Source organism: Lonchura striata, chromosome 1, assembly GCF_050655825.1.
Source record: "Lonchura striata isolate lonStrDom1 chromosome 1, ASM5065582v1, whole genome shotgun sequence".
Taxonomy (NCBI): domain Eukaryota; kingdom Metazoa; phylum Chordata; class Aves; order Passeriformes; family Estrildidae; genus Lonchura; species Lonchura striata.
This window is the reverse complement of record NC_140703.1, coordinates 34037852-34056770: the sequence shown is the minus strand read 5'-3', so window position 1 is coordinate 34056770 and position 18919 is coordinate 34037852. Positions and strand designations below refer to the sequence as shown.

Sequence of the window (18919 nt, the reverse complement as noted above, 5' to 3'; positions counted from 1 at the left end):
TAAAATTTAAGATATCCGTACATGAAATACAGTTTTGTCTTGCTCCCGTGTGCTGTTTGTGCATTTGCAAAGACACCTTGAGTTCCTTAAAATGGTCTCCACAGCTGGCCTCATCTTTTGTTTTCTTTCTCTAAAAAATTAACCCAGTAAAGTTCCAGCAGAGCTCTTTATGTAGCATTTAATACTTGCCTTTTTTTTTTTTTTGAGTCTTGAACCTTGTTTTTTTCAGTCTTTCTTCAGTCATGACTTGCTACAATATCAAAGGGAAAGGACCCAGGGGACACACACTGTGTGTGTGGGAAGGGGGGAAATACCTTGAAAAAACTGGAAGTGTTATTCTTGTTGCACATAAATTGGGTGGTGCTTTCACTGTCTTTTCCCTCCCACTGGTAATATCACGTGCATGTAAAACATGCTGCGTTAAAACTTTTTTAAATGGAAATCATGGTGGCATAGTGCTCAAAGGGTTAACTGCAGTTTATTAACAGCTAATGTTTTTAGATTTGCAGTACACAACTGTTTAAATACTGTATTCCTTGTAAATGAAGTAAGAAAAAATGTTAAGGCTGGTGCCAATATTTTTGTTAATGAATTGTTCAGCGTTGTCTCTCACTACAGTCTGGTCAGAACTCTTTGTGTATAAGCTGGGCCTGAAGCCATTTTATAGCTTGTAGGCCTAATTGTGTAACTTTTCTTTCATAATGGTTTTGTTATAATATCTACTGTCATTTCTTTCATATAAATATGACATGTAAATTGTCATAATAAAAAAAATTGAAATAACTTGATGTACAAAGTATAATGTGTATTGCAGATACAAGTGCTTTTTAATGAGCGTTACACATGCACATACCCTTTTTAGTTTTAGAGCAAGCACTGAGTAATGGCTGCTGTGTATTGTTCCAGCCCGTGATGGTGCTACTGTCTGCCATGGGAATGGGCAACTCCTGGTTTATGTTGGTTTTGTTATGGCAGCTCAACTGACAGAACCTTCATTTCTTTGAGCAGCTCTGGCTGATGGTGGGGAAGACCTGATGGATTTGTTTTTGCAGTCACTATGGTTTTCTCTGTGTGATCCATCTTTTTATATACTTTTTATATCTCATCTCCTAGAGATTTTGCGGTCATTTGACAAAAACCAGTGTGCCTCCAGCCAGCCCTGTACCCAGGAAGGCTGTGCCAGCAGACAGCCATGAGGTGTTCACGTGGTGCTCCTGACAGGTTCATTTATTTAGGTTGAGATGTGTAAAACTTGGAAAAGTTGGGGGAAAAAATGGAAATCTGCAGAGACACACTGAAGAAACAGATGTTCTGACACATGGCAATGGACATGGATGATTTTCAGGACTTCAACAGGAGAGAGTCAGGGAGAAATAAACAAATTGAAGAAGGGAGTGGCTTTTCTGTGTGAATTGCTGAAGCCTGTCAGTCTTTATTTTGAATGTATCTGTGGCTACAGTCAAGCTGCTGTGTGTTTTTGTAGTGATGAGAAATTGTTGTGAAATTCATCCTTTTGCTCCAAATCCACTGCCAAAACTTTACGCTTCCATTTTTAACAGATTCTGGGCATCTAAGTCTGAACTGGCCACCTTATGGCAGGCAGTGCTGTGGAGAGAAACAAGCTCCTCTGTATGGTGGCTCCTGCCTTCTGTGCTAAGGTGACAAGGTACCTGCTGCTCTCCATTGCCTCTGAACACAGCCCTGGTTGACTAAATCACTGTTGGACACCCAGTGTTCAGACAGCATTGGGGCTGGATCCGAATTCGCTTCTTAAAGCTCTTAGAGCCGAAGGAGGGTTTTCAGGTAATGCCATTCTGTTCCATTCTAACTTAGAGGAAACATCTGCCTTCCCTCTCTAAGCTTCTCGTAGGTGCAGCACTCAGTACTCTGGTGTGAAGTGTCTGGATTGTGTAAATAAGGAAGATGTGGGTTTCTCCTCCTCTTTTAATGCCTCATCCTCAAAACCAGTTTTCTGCCTGGGCTTAAACTATCCCTTTTCCGACTTTCTTTTGGAAGAGTGGTGTGTCACAGAAGACTTGCATTTGCATGCAGGAAGAGAAATAAACTCCGTATTACTCCACTGCAGCAACTTCAACCAGCAGTAATCCAACCCCAACCACTCAGAAATTTTAATTTATAACGACCTAAAGTTGTTCTTTACTTTGGAATTAACTACAAAGGTGGTGAGAACTCTCTGTGGCTGGTATGACAACCACATTAGGTAAGAGGGGCTGAACATCAACAGGAGCATTGCTTTATAACCCCTAAGTGCAGTGAATGGTATTTCCATGTATTTGAATCTCTTCCCACCAGCTGCCATAGTCTGATCTGTGTTCTTGGATGAACTGCAAATTTTTGTTTCCAGTTGACCACTTGTCTTGGTGTGGCAAACTTGAAAATTATTGATAACTTCCCCTTTTCTCATCTCCTGTTGCCTCTGTTGGTTTTTTCAAGCTATTCCAGCAGTGCTTACATATCACTTCACTGTGAAATTTGCTTTCATTTTGGTCTAGGTGATTATTTGTATGAGTAACAATTATTTGCGTTATTATTTGTGTAATTAAAATCCAAAATGGGTAGGCATGGTTGGCCAGCTTTCCAAAACATTGTCAATACCTCAGACTAAGAGAACCATGTTATGTTCTGGTCTTTGCTATCCAAGACCATAGATAGGAAAGTCCAGAGAAAGGAAAGATGGAGACCTAGTCTCATTAATTGGCTCATGTTTGTGAGAACCTGCGTTTGCACACAGGTAGCTAAATTACTCCTAAAAAGTAAATTTTAAACTGATTAAAGGGAAGGTTAACTCCCATGACAAGCTAACAACTTGCTTTTGATATGTTGCTATGGCAGGAGCATTTGCCATCCTGACAAGTAGAGAGAATGGATGTTTGCATTGATGCTGTCTCACTGATGGCATTAGCAGAAGCATCCCCTGGCAGAGATGTACTTCACTGATGCATCAGTAATCCCTGTTTCTCACTGCAGTAGCAAGAGAAATGGGGTAAATCCAGGGAAGAAGCAGGACCAGTGCTCATGAAGGGGTGGCAGCCTTCCCATCCCTGAAATGTGCTGTCCTGCAACACCGCCTGCTCGCCAGGTCCTGCAGTAGTGTCAGGTGCTGACCCCAATTCATCACTGCTGAGAAAATCAACTGGATGCCCTTTAAGCAATTCAGGTACTTGTGATTTTCTTTTTCTTCTCCATGTGCATATATGAGACATTAGGTGGTGGTCACCCACCAGAATTTCCCCTTCCAGCATCCAACAATGGTAATTGTGAATCTGCTGTATTTCTTGGTTATTATTATCTTTCCCTCTGTCACCTGGGCAATGAGACTTACAGGTTAAAATAGGTATGGCAGAGATCAAGAAGCATTTGGAAAAAGCTCTCAAGCACTAGGTGTGATTGTTGTGGTGTCCTGTGCAGGGCTGGCAGATGGACTGGATGATCAATGTGGATCCCTTCCAATTCAGGATACTCAATGGTTCTGTGACTGCTCTTGGTGCTGTCGATTATAGAATCTGAACGTTTTGGGTTGGAAGGGACATTAAAGACATGTTTCAACCATCTTGTTCCAAACCCCCTGCCGTGGGCAGGGACAGCTTCCACTAGATCAGATTGCTCAGAGCCCCATCCAACCTGTCCTTGAACACTTCCAGGGATGGGGCAGCCACACCTTCTCTGGGCAACCTGTGCCAGTGCCTCACCACCCTCACAGGGAAGAATTCCTTCACAGTATCTAATCTCACTCCGCCCTCTGTCAATTTGAATCTCTTTCCCCTTGTCCAAAGTCCCTCTCCAGCTTTCTTGTATCCCCTTTAGGTCCTGGAAGGAGCTGTACGGTCTCCCTGGAGCCTCCTCTTCGGAGAACATCTCTCAGCCTGTCTCCACAGCAGAGGTGCTCCAGCCCTCAGCGGTCACCTCAGCGCTGCCCTTGGCTCCTCTTTTCCACTCAAAGACGACCTCACTCGGACCCGCCCGCGGCACCCCGAGCCGCGGCCGCACCGGGCCCCGCCGAACGGGAGCGGAGCCGTGACATCCCGGGGCGGTGCCATCGCATCCCGGGGCGGAGCCATCGCGTCCCGGGCGGAGCCGTGGCGCCCCGGGCGGAGCCGTGGCATCCCGGGGCGGTGCCATCGCGTCCCGGGCGGAGCCGCGGCGCCCCGGGCGGAGCCGTGGCGTCCCGGGGCGGAGCCGTGACGTCCCGGGCGGAGCCATCGCATCCCGGGGCGGAGCCGTGACATCCCGGGGCGGAGCCGTGACATCCCGGGGCGGAGCCGCGGCCTCCCGGGCGGAGCCGTGGCGCCCCGGGCGGAGCCGTGGCGCCCCGGGCGGAGCCGTGGCGTCCCGGGGCGGTGCCATCGCGTCCCGGGGCGGAGCCGTGGCGTCCCGGGCGGAGCCGTGACATCCCGGGGCGGTGCCATCGCGTCCCGGGCGGAGCCGCGGCGGCCCGGGCGGAGCCGTGGCGTCCCGGGCGGAGCCATCGCGTCCCGGGCGGAGCCGCGGCGGCCCGGGCGGAACGGCATCACGGAGCGGCGCGTTCCGCTTCCGGCGGCCGCGGCGGTGCAGCAGGGCGGCGGCGGCGGCGCCATGAGCTTCCTCAAGCGCTTCCCGCCGCCGTCCGACGGCGTCCGCCACCAGCAGCCGGACACGGAGGCGCTGCTGGCGGGGCGCAGCCTGGGCTCCGGCACGCTGTACATCGCCGAGAGGTGCGGGGACACCGGGCCGGGAGCCCTCGGGCGCTGCCCCGGCCCTGAGGCCCCGGGATGTGGGGGAGGCCTCGGGGGCTGCGGGGCTCCGCTCGCTTTAAAGCAGGCAAGAGGCAGCGGTACCCGCTGGCTGGGGCATCCAGGGCCGGGCTGGATGGGGCTTGGAGCGACCTGGTCTAGTGGGAGGTGTCCCTGGCCAAGGCAGGGGCTTGGAAGGACAGGGCTGTAAGGTTCCTCCCCACCAAACTGTTTTGTAAAACTCAGCATGGTGGAGAAATGTGCACTTGCAGCCCTGAAAGCCAGTTGTATCCTGGGCCACAGCAAAAGCAGCGTGGCAGCTGGGCAAGAGAGGGAATTCTGCCCCACGGCTTTTGTGAGACTCCACCTGGAGCGCTCTATCCAGCACGGGAATCGCCAGCTAAAAGGACCTGGAAAGCTTGGAGCAAGCCCAGCAGACACCACACAGTTGATGAGGGGACTGGAGCACCTCTTTTGTGAAGACGGGCTGAGAAAGTTGTGTGGGGACCTCATGGCAACCTCCCAGTATCAGAATGGGCACGCGGGGAGGGCACAGAGGGGCTCTTTGACAGGAACTGTAGTGACAGGACAAGGAGGAATGGCTTCAGACTGAAAAAGAGCGCTAGATTGGTTTTTAGGAGAAAATTCCTTACTGTGAGCAGGGTGAGACCCTGGCACAGGTGGCCCAAAGAAACATTGCATGTCCCATTCTTGGAAGTGTTCAAGGCCAGGTTGGTTGTGGCTCCGAGCATCCTGGTGTACTGGAAGGTGTCCCTGCCCAAGGTAATGGATTGGAACTAGATGATCTTTCAGGTCTTTTCCAACCCAAACCATTCTATAATTAAAACCATGGCAACTCTCCTCTTTTAACAGGGGAGTAGACGGGGCTGGTTGGTTTCTGCTTTTAAGAACTACTCTGGTTCTGTGAAGTCTTTCATGTTGCATTAATCACATGGAGACTGTTTTTACCAGGCAGGAATTAGTCTAGTTATTCTGAAAGATGTTATCTGAGCTCTTTATGGTCTCCTTTCAGTTCTCCCTGCATTGTATAGCGCAGGGGGACAGCTTGATAATTAAAACCATGTAATTTTCTTTAACCATGGAAAAGTACTCATAATATATTCTGTAACTGAAGAGCATTGTTGGAACAAAAACATAATTTAAAATGTGCGCTTTTAAAAACCTCAGACTAGGAAACTTTTATGAAATGGCCATTATTGTTGGAGGAGCTTTTGCCCCATCAGAGCTTATTAATGCTGTGTTGGAGAGGAATCTCTCTGCATATTTGTTCACTGTTTTATTTAGTTTGGTTACAGCTACCAGGACTTCTGTTTGTGGGGTATCTGCTCTGAGGATGTATAATGTTGTGTTTCCTTGTAAGTTGCTTTCAGTAGACTTTAGTGTGAGGCGACTGCAGGTCTGCTAGTTTCCATGTATTTCAGTTGCACCACAGAGGTTTCACTAGAGTCTCTTGTTGGGATGAACAGAAAACACCAGTGTTTGCAGAAGTGCCATGGGAGAACAGGGTATCCAGGAGCATAATGTGGCTCTTGATCCATGTAGTGACTCTCCACCAGCAGCTGTAAACATTGAGGACTGGATAGTTGAGGCTAGGAAATAAACTCCTTGCTCCCACTGTACTAGCTTTTGCTCTCAGCCAGATTTTCTAATACCAGGAGTCTTCTGTGAGCTTTCCATTGGTTTTGTTCCACCACAAAAGCTTGTGAATGCTGAGTTTTGCACATGGTGGAGATCTTGCTTTCTGGCACTGAGTATTTCTGTTCACTTTGTGACATCATTGATTGCAGGCACCCAAATCTAGTTTGAGTTTGATTTCTCAGTATGTAGAAAGATGTTGATTGTTCTGATATGAAGGAGGCAGCATCCTGGGGGTGACAACCTGTGCTGTCCCATGCTGTGGTTAGGGATGACAGCAAAAATGGGGAAAGCAGAGGCTATGGCACATAAATTGTGACTGGAGGAATACCCATAACCTGGTTCTGCTGATCACAGAACTGGCTGTTTTCTGTCTACAGGCTATACCCACATCAGATCTATAATTCCCTAGGAATTATGTCACTGACTTGCCTTTCGGTGTTCTTTGTTTTCCTCTTTGGAAAACCACATTTAATAGCTTGAATTACAAATCATCTGAACCTTTGTAGTTGACTTTGGAATGCTAGATACCTGCAGGGAGAAGAAAATGGAGACGCAGGGAGGAAAATTCAGCATTTAGTGCAAACGAGATAAAGTTGTGATGGGTTTAGAGTTCTTAGCTTCACATTCTTTCAGCAAGGTGTCTTTTACCTCAGCCATCAATTAATGCGGTTGCAAAGACCCGTTCAGGCAGGTCCAGGACCGTGTATGCCTGCAGAGTGGGCCAAGTGCCTTGTCCACAATTACTCATGTTTTGGGGGTGGTTTGCTTTTCTGCAAGCTTGAATCAGATACTGTCCTCTGTTAATTTCTAACTTTCTAAATTCCTCTTTTCCTCCCTCATTAGTCGCTTATCCTGGCTGGAAAACTCCGGAGTTGGCTTCTCCTTGGATTACCCCACTATAAGTTTGCACGCCGTCTCCAGGGACCCGAGTGCCTACCCAAGGGAGCATTTATACGTCATGGTGAACGCCAAGTTCGAAGGTAAGGAGTGTTGCTTGCTGCTCCCACACAGTCCTGGGTGACAGGATTTCCTCCTCAGTAGGAGGAAATGTTGGTTTTAAGTAATTGCTTGTATTTTCTTTTTTATTTTCCTGAAGGATAGTTACTGTAGAAGCACAGCTTAGCATTTGTTTAGAGTCACTTCTTTGCAGTTCTGCTCTCAGCTTGTGGCTTGTACACTGATGGTGCTGAGAATCAGTTCTCTGCCCTCTTACACTGTTTTAAACTATTTAGTTCCTCTGCTGGTCTCCCTTTGATTCCATCTTGAGTATGTTTTTTTCTTTATTGAATTTATGTTAATGTTGCTGCCCTCTCCAGGCTTGATGAATTCCTGCTGTTTCACAGCCAGGGAATTTTTGTTCATTTTCTCCCACAGCTTGGTTAAATACAAACAAGAAAATGCAATAGGTCATGTTACCAGACTTTAATGAATCTTTGTAGTGGCCCACAAAACCCACCTTTTTGGCCATTCTTGCTTTGCTGTAGAGAAAGCAAGCTTTCTGTTTCATTGTTTGTATTAAGATTGTATTATATATATAGATATATAGATATTTTTCTTCTGGAAGACCTGTTAATATTTAAGTGTGTCAAAAATTGCCTTTACAATTGAAGATTAAATGTTAGATCTTGAGCAGGTGTCCTTTTCCCCTTCATGCCTACTGGTCCTCACAGCTAAAGGTTAAAATTTGGCATTTTATCTTTTTTTTTTTTTTTTTACTGTATCCAAAAAGTAATGACAAGACTCTGGGGAGGTGGAGGTGCTTTTAAGCTGTTAATGCATTATTTCCTTCTTTTATATTACTAATGTTCTCTGACAGTTTATCACTTCAAATAATAAGAGGACATTTGCTTATGTCTCTTGGTTCTTCTTCTTTATTTTCCTTTAACTGTAATTATTTTGAAGAAAAAAGAGCCTCATCTGAAGAAAGATGCTGTTTGTAGCTTTTAATTAATTCTGATTATGGCATTTGAAAATAATGGATATCCTGTGAAAGCCTTTATCTAGAAATCCTTAATAGACTGATATTTTGTGGGTAATTTTTGTGGTTGTATTTTTAGTATATCAACTCTGTCTACAGTAAATCTTCCACAGCAGATAAGTTTTGCTTTTCAAAGTCTAGCCCTGGCCTGCAATTTTAACTGCTGAATAGTGTTAAACCTTTCCACTTAGTTGGCTTCAGGAGTCTTCATTCGCAGTTGTGCAGGGTACATTGTGTTCTTCCTCTCAAAGTTTAGCATGTGCTCTCTGTGTATTTGTGCCTTGTCCTCACCCTTTTTTAGAAAAAGGCACTCAGAGGTTGGCTGCATTGAAAACAAAGAGCTGGACTCAGCAGTAACAAGCTGTGCCTGCGGGTGTCAGTTGGAAAAGAACTGGGTAGCTTCTTTGGACACTTCATTTTTGGGGCAGCTGCCTGGCAGCTTCTTGGCTTCTTCATATTCTTGGTGATGCCAGTTTTGTGTGTGATGAAAACTACTCTCAATGGCACAGCCTCTTCTCCTGTAGAAAATAATTGTGCACTTCTGAGGCTGTCAGTGCAGTGTCCCCAGCCCCGAAGGGAGGAACTGCAGCCATTTCTGTGGAGTTTTTATTCACAGAAAGTAAAACACCACACTGATGCTTATTTATCAATTACATGGTGTACAGAAGTCAGAAAGCACCGCAGTTGTCATTGGTTCTGGGTGCACTTTGTATTTCTGACATCTTGCTGGCTGACTGGGAATGTTGGAAATGGAGCAGAGATCCTCTGCATATGTCAAAGTCCTCTGTGAGGGGCCACACTGGAAGCTGGTTGATTTAGTGACAATTATCTTAAGGATCCATAAAAAAATCCATATTCATGTGATCTAAAAAATGGTAACGAGGGGTTTTCAGCGTTGATGTTTTTAATAAGAATCAGGCAATTTTCCTGAAATACTTGAGTATATTGTGTGAGCAGTACAGAAATCGTTACTCCTTAAGTTACAAACAGAGAAGTTTTCACATGTTTTGCAAGTGTTGTTGAGGTGCTATGAGAGGGCCTCATATATCTATGTGGGTCTTGGAGTGTCACGGGGTTTTTTGGGAGAACAGAGTGGAGGTTTTGTGCGTCTCCTAGGTTGTTTCTGATTTGATTATGTGTGTGCTCCTGAAAGAGTAAGCAAATGTGACTCTTTTTTTTTTTTTTTTTTTACAAAATAAATGTGTTTCTTCTAAATCTTCCATTTCTTAAAGAGGAGACAAAAGAAGCTCCCATGACTGAAGGGGAGGAGGACGACAGCGAAGATGATGTCGAGCCGATTGCGGAGTTCAGATTCGTACCTAGCGACAAATCAGCCTGTAAGTGTGAATGGGAGCTGTGTTTTACTTTGAAGTCCTGCTTCTATGTAGAAGACACTTGGATGCAGAGATGTAAATACTATGATCCTCCAGTGTCCTTCTCTAGTGACTTGATTCCTGTGTGCTGGAAAGAAGAAAGCAAATTGTTCTGCCTGGCTTGAAAAATGGGACTCTTTCAAGCAGCTGCTTCTCAAGGAGAATTCCAGTGCTTTAAAATATAAACTGTTGAGTAAAAATACACAATGTGGATAATCTCACGTATATACATTTGTGGAGAATATGTATGGAAAATGTCTTTTTAATTACAAATTCAGTGATATTTGAGTCAGTTACAACTTCATTAGAAACATGCTAATACCCTGACACTACCACTGGAAAGCTGTCATCCTGTCTGGTGTGGAGCTTAGAGTTGGATTCAAGTTTTAGGAATCTGATGAATGAGATGCTGCAAGTTTTCCTACAGTAGGTAGCCACAGACATAACTGTCCAGAGATAAACCTTTATCATCAATAAAATAATGCAAAAGTGCTGTTAAGAGGCTAAAGCACACCAGGCTGGATCTCTGAAACCTGATTTGTTTCTTACATGGCTTCTGGCTTGTTGGATGATGCTTTCAAATACGAATTCAACTGTGGTTCTGCTAAAGGAGTATCCTGACTCCCTCTGATCACTTGGAGAGGGGTTTCTTGCCTGTTGCTTTGGGGTGTTGGTGGAGGTCTGTGTTCACTTGTGTTCCTGCAGTGGAAGCCATGTTCTCAGCGATGTGTGAGTGCCAGGCCCTGCACCCAGACCCAGACGATGAGGACTCGGACAACGATTACGAGGGGGACGAGTACGATGTTGAGGCCCGCGGTTGGTAACACTTGCTTCTTTTGAAATACCTGCCAGCCCCTGGATACCTGGTATCTGTCAGAATTGTTTATTAATCATCTTTCCTAAATATCCCTTTTGTCACAGGCAAAGTATAGAAATCTATAATTCTGCAGAAAACCTATAGTTTACCTATTGCAAATGACAGGAATTCATCAAAAGCATTGTTCTGGCTCTCCAAAGCCCACAGACACAAAGAGCAGCCATTCCTCTTCCCAGTGGCTGTGCTAGTCCAGGTTCAATGCCTGTGCTGCTTTGTGGTCAGTTCACATTGCTCTGTGTATTCTTTACCTGATGTAAGCAGATTTTTAATCTGTCAGTTCATATGAGCATAATTTGCCCAGCTGCTCCCCTGTTCCTCCACCTCTGCATGTTTCTGGCTCCTAAACTTAAGTCTGCCAAATATAAACTTGTTTTTGCAGAGCTAGAACAAGGTGACATCCCGAGCTTTTACACATATGAAGAGGGGTTGTCACATTTAACTGCAGAAGGCCAGGCCACGCTGGAGAGGTTAGAAGGCATGTTAGCCCAGTCTGTCAGCACCCAGTACAACATGGCTGGAGTGAGAACAGAGGACTCCATAAGGGAGTTTGAAGGTAAGATGTGCTTTTGTTTTACTAAAGAATATTCCTTCATCAGTCACACAGCCAGTGGGATTGAGGGCACCCTCAGCAAGTTTGCAAACAGCAAGCTGAGGGGTGCAGCTGACACTCCAGAAGGATGGGATGCCATCCAGAGGGTCCTGAACAAAACTGAGGAGTGGATGCATGGGAACCTCATGAGGTTCAACAAGGCCAAGTGCAAGGTGCTGGCACCTAGGCTGGAGCAACTCCCAGTATCAACACGGCTGGGAGATGAAGGGATTAAGAGCAGCCCTGCCAAAAAGGACGTGGGGGTGCTGGTGGATGCAAAGCTGGACATAACCTGGCAATGGTCACTCACAGCCCAGAACATCAGTCATATCCTGGGCTGTACCCAAATCAGCATGGCCAGCAGGGAGAGGGAGGAGAATCTGCCCCTCTGCTTCACTCTGGTGAGACCTCACCTGCAGTGCTGCATCCAGCTCTGAGGTCCTCAGCATAATAGGATATGGAACTCCTGGAGTGAGTCCAGAGGTCATTAAGATGATCAGGAGTCTGGAGCACCTCTGCTATGGAAACAGACTGAGACAGTTGGGATGTTCAGCTTGGAAAAGAGAAAGCTCTGAGGAGACCTTACTGAGGCCTTTCAGTACTTAAAGATGGGGACAGACTTTTCTGTAACACCAGTTGCTGCAGGACAAGGGGGAATGGCTTAAAATCAAAGGAGGTGAGACTCACATAGATAAAAGGAGAGATTTTTTACCATGGGGGTGGTGAGCCACTTGCCCAGGGAAGCTGTGGCTGCCCCATCCTTGGAAGTGTTCAAGGCCAGGCTGGATGGGGCTCTGAGCAACCTGGTCTAGTGGAAGGTGTCCCTGCCCATGGCTGCAAGGTCCCTTCTGACCCAAACCATACTGTGGTTCTGTGATGGGAAAGTGGTGGCTCTCCAGTTTGGCTAATCCGTGAAGCAGGACTGAGTGAGGATGCTGTGGGTGATACCTCACTGCAGAGAGTTAGGGATCACCCACATGCCTGTGGCCCTGTGGGCACCACCTAGCCTGCTGTGGATTGAGGGCTGCTCTGTCAAAGAGTGAGCACTTCAGTGTTAGGAACATTTGATTCTTCCTGGTGTAATTTCCTGGAACAGTGGTAAAGTGAAGTTGATTTAGGATTAAAAAAAATTAATCAGTCTACACCAGGGTTAGGAAGCAGTTTCTACTCTAAATTAATTGTAGTTTTTATTTGAGTTTTGATTTTGGGTTTTTTTTTTAATACCGTAAATTATAAGTTAACAGTAATCTTAACTGTTCAGGGTGTTAGAGTTCAGGGTGAGTTCTGAATCATTTAAACACTGAAACAGAATTATTTAAAAATATGTATTTTTCTGAAGGATGCTGTTTCTTAATTCTATTGATAATTCAATTGTGTATTTAAGGAGTAAAATTTTTTTTGTTTGGGGAAAACCACCTGATTTCTCAAACTATCTTTTCTGTGTGCTGTTTTCACTAGAGCAATATATTATCTGGGAGAAGAACAGGAAAGTACTTTAGTAGTATTGCTTCTCTTTTATATATAAATTGCAGTGCTTTTTATATGCCCTCATGTTTTTGAAAGATGGAAAATTATCCAGCACTTGTGGATTTCTAGAAAATAATAACTAATTTGTTCTCATCCACCGGGAGAAGTTTTTAAATCTTGTTTTGTCATTTCTTTTCAGGTTCTCTTTGTCCTGCAGTTTTGAATAAATTTATGTAAAGACAACCATAGGTGATAGGCTCATGTTTCAGCAGTGCCCTTTGTTTGAAAATTTAGTCAGGCTTCTGAATTCCAAAATTCCAGAAATTAATATAAATTGAACAGCAAGTATGTCACGTGTCTCAGAGTCATCTTCATCAGTTTTCTTTACTTTTCTAATCTTACTTGCTACAGTACTGCTGCTTGGTGTGCTGCAATTATTAACATCCACAGGGCTGTTCAGTTTCAGATGTACTTTATTTTTTTGACGTTGTAGCATAGGGCAATCTTTCTTTTCAATTATTGTTTCAGAACAGCATACAGCCTCTCCCTACTCAAATAAAGTTGTTCAAAGGAATCATTACATTTCTTACACCAAAACTTTATTTAAAACATGAAATAGTTAAAATTCCGTATTTGGGTCTTCTAATAAGACAGGGTGAGATGAGGTTGTAGGAAGTGGTGACATCTGTAAATGACTGACCAGCAGTGCTGGAGCAACCCCAGACACTTGTGAGCCTATCAGCGTTTCCTTAGGCTACTTTCAGAAATTCAGTGAACGGGTTTTCTGTCCTGGCCACCTCTTGTCAGCAGAGGGCATCAGCTCTCTTTCCCGTTGTCCTAGTTTAGGGCAAATTTGGGGAAAACCCGCTGGAAGGAGCCCCCAGAAAACAAACTCCCACGGCCCCTCCCCACCCACCTGGTTCGGGAAAAAATTTTTTCTGAGAGAAGTGGAAAAGAACCTGTTTATTTAACAAACAAACACTCCCCAGCACCAAAAAAAATTAACAACCCCAGATGACAACAAAACTCTTTCACCACTCTGAAGAGATGAACAAATCCAGAAAGTCTTTCCTGGGAGTGGTCGCCCAGGTCTGGACACTGGGGATTGCTTTGGGCACTGGGAATGGCTGCTGCAGATCACAAAGCGCAGACTCTTGGTGTTCCTCTGTGTTTCCAGGTCCCAGTCTGGAGCGGGTTGGATGGTATTCAGGAAAAGGAAAGGAAAAAGAACAGTCCAGGGAAAGAATTGGGCTGCTTGGCTAAACTAATTAGGAAACAAAGGCAAAAGCAGAAGCAAGCACAGCAAGCAAGCAAAAGCCAGCAAGCAAGCCCAGCAAGCAAGCAAAGCAAAACCCGCCAGCACTCGCCTCTTCTAGACAGCAGACCCTGGTAGGAGGTGAACCGGCTGATAATAAGGCAAAACAAACCTTCACTTTCATAGTCAGTTCTGAAAGCACAGAACATAATATCAAACATAAACAGAACACATGATTGGAGATACAAACACCATAACATCACCCTAGGACACCCGTGAGAGCGTCATCCCTGATCCGCTTGTTTATGGAGCTCTGGCTGGTTTTTTTCAGATTCGATGGAGGTGGACATAGCGCCAGTAGTTGCTGGGCAGTTTGAAGATGCCGAAGTCGATCACTGAGGAGGACAGGTGCTGCTGTAAGTTCTTCTGACTTCTCACACCAGTGCTTTTCAGTCCTGCAGAGCCTTCCCTCTCTGTAATTTGTGTAGTGTATGTGATCATACAGAAGGTATTTCATTATATCAGGATGGTGGTGATGTAGAAGAAGGAAAAGGGAGCTGTAGTTATCACGAATGTAGAAAGATGTTTAATGATCTGTGCCAAAATGCTTGCTGGCATAAACCATTACCCTGCAGAGGCAACCTGCATGGATGTGCTTGTCTGGAAGACAGGTCAGCCTTTAAGTTGATTTAAGAATTGTCTAATCTCAAAGGCTCTTAGATGCTGATACTTGAACACATGGAGGCATCCCTGGGAAGTTACTGTCTTTAGTGTCTGTTGTTTTGCCTTTAGTGTGTAGGATTTCCCACTCTCAGGAGTGAACAGCTTAGAGACAACACCCTGCTCAAGTGGTTGTGCCAGTGTGATCCCTTGTCTTCCATCACCTGTACTTGCTTTTCTTCTCTTAGTAGCATTACAAGTTGTGCCAGTGGTCCTTGCTGCTGCTGGGAGGGAGAGGAAGAGCAGCTTTTTCTAGGACTGCCTGTAGAGATGCACAGGCACAGTGGGGTTGTGATGCCAGCTTTGCTTCAGCAGTGCTCAGTCTGTATGTGCTGCTCAAGTGCTGTGTTGTCCCAGTTCTTCTGCCTGTCCCAGAAAGGAGACTGACAGCTCTTAACCTTAAAGTGAGTGTCCAACTATCCCATGTGAAATGCTGGAGAGAGCAGCTGTGGAGCAGACAGCCAAAAGCTCAGGGGAGAAAGGAGGAAAGGGACACAAAAAGGAGTGTGACACATTGAAAGAAAAGTAGGAAAGCAGTTGATATGGGATTACAGTGTCACAAAGAAAGAGGCTGCAGTCTTCCCAAGGTGGGCTGTAGTGGAAGGGTGCTGCATACTTGCATACACAAAGAAAGAGGCTGCAGTCTTCCCAAGGTGGGCTGTAGTGGAAGGGTGCTGCATACTTGCATACACAAAGAAAGAGGCTGCAGTCTTCCCAAGGTGGGCTGTAGTGGAAGGGTGCTGCATACTTGCAGTTCTGAAAGTCTCAGCATAGTCTTGTGTTCACTTACTGATCTCCACCATTGCCATTGTTCCTGAATTGATGCTTATTTTCTGGTGTAAGAGCTCAAACTGCTGTAGTTGCATTTCTACTCTGAGAAGGATTTTGCAGAACAGAGAGGAGTTCTTAAAAAAAATTATTTACTGGTTGTCCTACCATTGGCTGGTTTGCCAGTTTGGTGAAGGACATGCTTAAGAATCAGAGAAAAGCCTTTAACTGTAGATCGGGTGCCTCTTAGTGAAATGGAAATTTAGACTCAGATTACTCCATCTGCAAGATTATTTTGGTCAATGGTTTATTAAAAAAAATCATGCTGTTGAAAAATTCAAATTTGACTACTTTACCTATTATCCTGGTTAAAATTTAGCTGGATTAAGGAGAATTAGTAGCTGATAGCAGTTTTCTAACAAGCCTGAAAGTGCTGATGGGAAGTGTTGTAGACTGTTCTTCTAGAAAAGGACAAAATACACCCAGTAAGTAGTGTTGGTTAATGGAATTACTCTGCCTCCCATGGTACAGCATGTGGCTGTGGGAGATGAATGCTGTGAGAGGTGACTGGAGAGGATTGCCTCCTGTGCTTCTGCTTGAGCTGTTCACAGCTGAGAGGCTGATCCCTGTCAGAGCAGATCAAGTGATCTGCACATGCAGTGTCAGGTGCTGCAGTGACATCACTCCAGGTAGCAGTTTGGGATGGCCCTTTTCAGATTAACCACCAGCCCAAGTGTGTGGATGTAATCTAAGGAAGTTTAGGAATCTAGGATCTAAGGCAGCAGCAAGGAACTTAAGGTAGAAAGTGACAAGGACAGCTCTTGGAGGTCTGTGCTAATCACCCTACTCAGAGGGTGGCTTTGCCCTGCACTCTGTATATAGGGGTGGAGAGGGAGCATGCTGTGATCTTGTGGGTACTCCATGGAGCAGCTTGGCCCTTTTAACCTCCTGAACTGCAAAATGATGTACAGGAACATCTTGTTGGTGATCCCTTAGAGAGCAGCATGCTGCCCTACCTCCCAAACAATGCCCTTGTGTGATGTCATGCTGCATGCCACCCAAATGAGATGTGACAGTCTCCTGCTGAAGCTCCTGGAAGACTTGCTGGCATGTGGTGCAGGACATTTCCAGTGTTCTGCAATAAGTGGTGTTTTGTCTGTGGCATCACGAGGTTGCAGCAATTGTTCTGAAGCAACTGGTGTGTCTGCGTGTGGGTGCAGCGGGCTCTGCCAGGGCACCCTGGTGCCTCCTGTGAGCACATGCTGTCCTTAGCTGACCTGAGCTAGAGCTGCTGCCAAAGGCAAAGATGCTCAGCCCTTCTGAAAATTCATGGGCTTGTAGTAAAGTGCTGCCCTCTGACTGCAACCAACAGATAGCAACTGCTCTGTGATGCTTAATAACCTTTTATTTTAATGCCAATTATGTAAACTTGGGTGTCTTGTGTCTTTCAGATTCCTCTTGTGGCACTTCCAGAATAAACTGTAAAACCGAAGGCATTGCAGTGACTATCGGGAGTTAACCTTTCTTTTAATGACCTAAGTTTAGACATCTAGGTCTGTAAATGCTTGTAGAGATGTTTAAAACAGGGTTTGACATTTGTGACCACTATGGGGTTATTTAAAAAAAACCAAAATAAACAAAAACAATAAAACCTCTTGCATCTAACACTTGAATGGGGCTAATCTGGGGTAATTTCACAGAATCACAGAACTGTTTGGGTTGGAACAGACCTTAAAGATCATCTGTTTCCAACCCCACCTGCCATGGGCATGGATGCCATTGAGTAGGTCAGTTTGCTCAGGACCTTATCCTAACCTGGCTGTGAACACTGCCAGGGATGGGGCAGCCACAGTCTCTCTGACCAAACTCTCTGGCCTTTTAAAGAATCCTTTGTAGGAATTCTAGGACTTCAGAAATAAAACTGTAAGTAGAACAGAATTTTAGATTGTCCTAGAATTTTCCATATTTTTTTACCTGTCATTGACTCTGTGGAGTAGAAATGGGAATAGAAGTGTTACGACTAAAAGGAAATAGGGTTGGCCAAGGATTAAAAGAAAAGCTAAATTAAAACCCCCTCAAGTAACTGGCTTTACCATTTCAGTGCTATCCCTTTTATTTCCCTAAGAGCTGAGCTTGGGTGGTAGAGGAGATGGAATAAAGTCTGTAAGGTCTGGACAAAGAGAACTGTTTTGTGTCTTTGTATTAAATGTTAACATTGTTAAATAAACTTAAGATTTTTGTATCTCACAACCAGCTCACTGTTGCAGTTCTCGCTCCTTTACTTCAGCAAGCAGCTTGAGCCCTTGAGTTTCAGAACTCTCTTCTGTAACAAAAAAATCTTCAGTGAAGCCAAAGCCATTTTCATCATTTACCTGGATGTGAAGATAAAAGGGCAGAGCATTTGCAGAGTATGCCTGTGACAGAGTAGCCAGACACATCCCAAAATTAGGGACCCGGCTTTAGATTGCCAATATGTTGGTCCTGCTGGAGCTTTTCCAGTTTCATCTCTCTGCAGGGTGGTGATTTTGCCATTGGAAAATATCAGCAAATTCAGGTTGTTCCTCTCTTTCCATAGTATTGAAAGTCTGGACCAAACTTCTTCCATTTTCTTTCACTTTGAAGTTGACCTGTGATATTTTGGGGGGTTGGGGGTGACGTATTGCTGTGTTGGTATATGAACAGTTTACTGGCCCTACACTCTGCTTACGCGTCAGGATGTGATTTGGTTCCAAGGTATGTGCTAATTATAACCACTCTTTGTTGAATATTCGTTAGGAATGCCAGTCAGATTAGGGATGTTGGAACAGTGCTGTGAACCACTGATGTAGCTGAATGAATGAGGTGTTCAGCTTGTGCAACAAGACATTCTACAGGAATGTCTTTACCAGCCCCTTTGTATACATACAAACTTACTCATGTGACTGTGTCCATGTTATTGTTAGGAATTCAGAGTTACAAAGGATACAGAGTTGATTTATGCACTGGAGTTTGTTGAATCTTGGCATGGTGAGATTTTGGAATAGGTAAAACTCTGGCACCATAATTGAGGCAAAAGGCTCATTGAATTCTAAGTCGCCATCCACTGTTGAAGCAGACTTGTGGGGATTTTTTAGTGTGAAAATCTGAGTTGGAATGTGGTGTGTCTGTTGTTTTCCAAGGTAGATGGCAGCCTGTTACATACCCTGGCAGATGAGTAAAGTTAGCTCCAGGGCAGCTGGACTGTTCACAGTTCCTCTCAGCACTCTCACTACATCAGAAGGAGAATTTGTGTTGTACTAATGTGGAGCTCCAGGCGCAGACACCTTGTAATGCTTCCAGTCAAATTAATGGAGTAAGATTAATTGAGATGAGGTGGAAACAAACCTGGATGAATGCTGAAGGTAGCAATGAGAAGTGTCTTGTGTGGATTGACAAATTTTATTTTCAATAAAACTTTTTTTGTGTAAGTGTTCTTGACTTCACAAACATTCATTAGCTCAAATGTAAAATACTCCTTTTTGCCT

The 18919-nt window shown here is 45.0% G+C and overlaps 1 protein-coding gene across 2 annotated transcripts; it reads left to right on the top strand.

Annotated features, from left to right (window-relative positions):
* Positions 1-4553: 4553 nt before the first annotated feature.
* CLNS1A (chloride nucleotide-sensitive channel 1A) lies at positions 4554-17669 on the top strand. 2 transcript variants are annotated; one of them, XR_014953561.1, is made up of 7 exons: positions 4554-4712; positions 7233-7369; positions 9600-9704; positions 10446-10556; positions 10997-11170; positions 14260-15235; positions 15368-17669. XR_014953561.1 is itself a non-coding variant. In XM_021533972.4 (7 exons), exons 1-6 carry the CDS (start codon positions 4594-4596, stop codon positions 14325-14327), a joined length of 714 nt encoding a protein of 237 aa, XP_021389647.1. In that variant the 5' UTR covers positions 4554-4593; the 3' UTR covers positions 14328-14344; positions 16868-17669. The 2 variants fall into 2 exon arrangements, 1 of the variants encoding a protein (XP_021389647.1); XM_021533972.4 differs by having other exon boundaries at positions 14260-14344; positions 16868-17669.
* The last annotated feature ends 1250 nt before the right edge of the window (positions 17670-18919 follow it).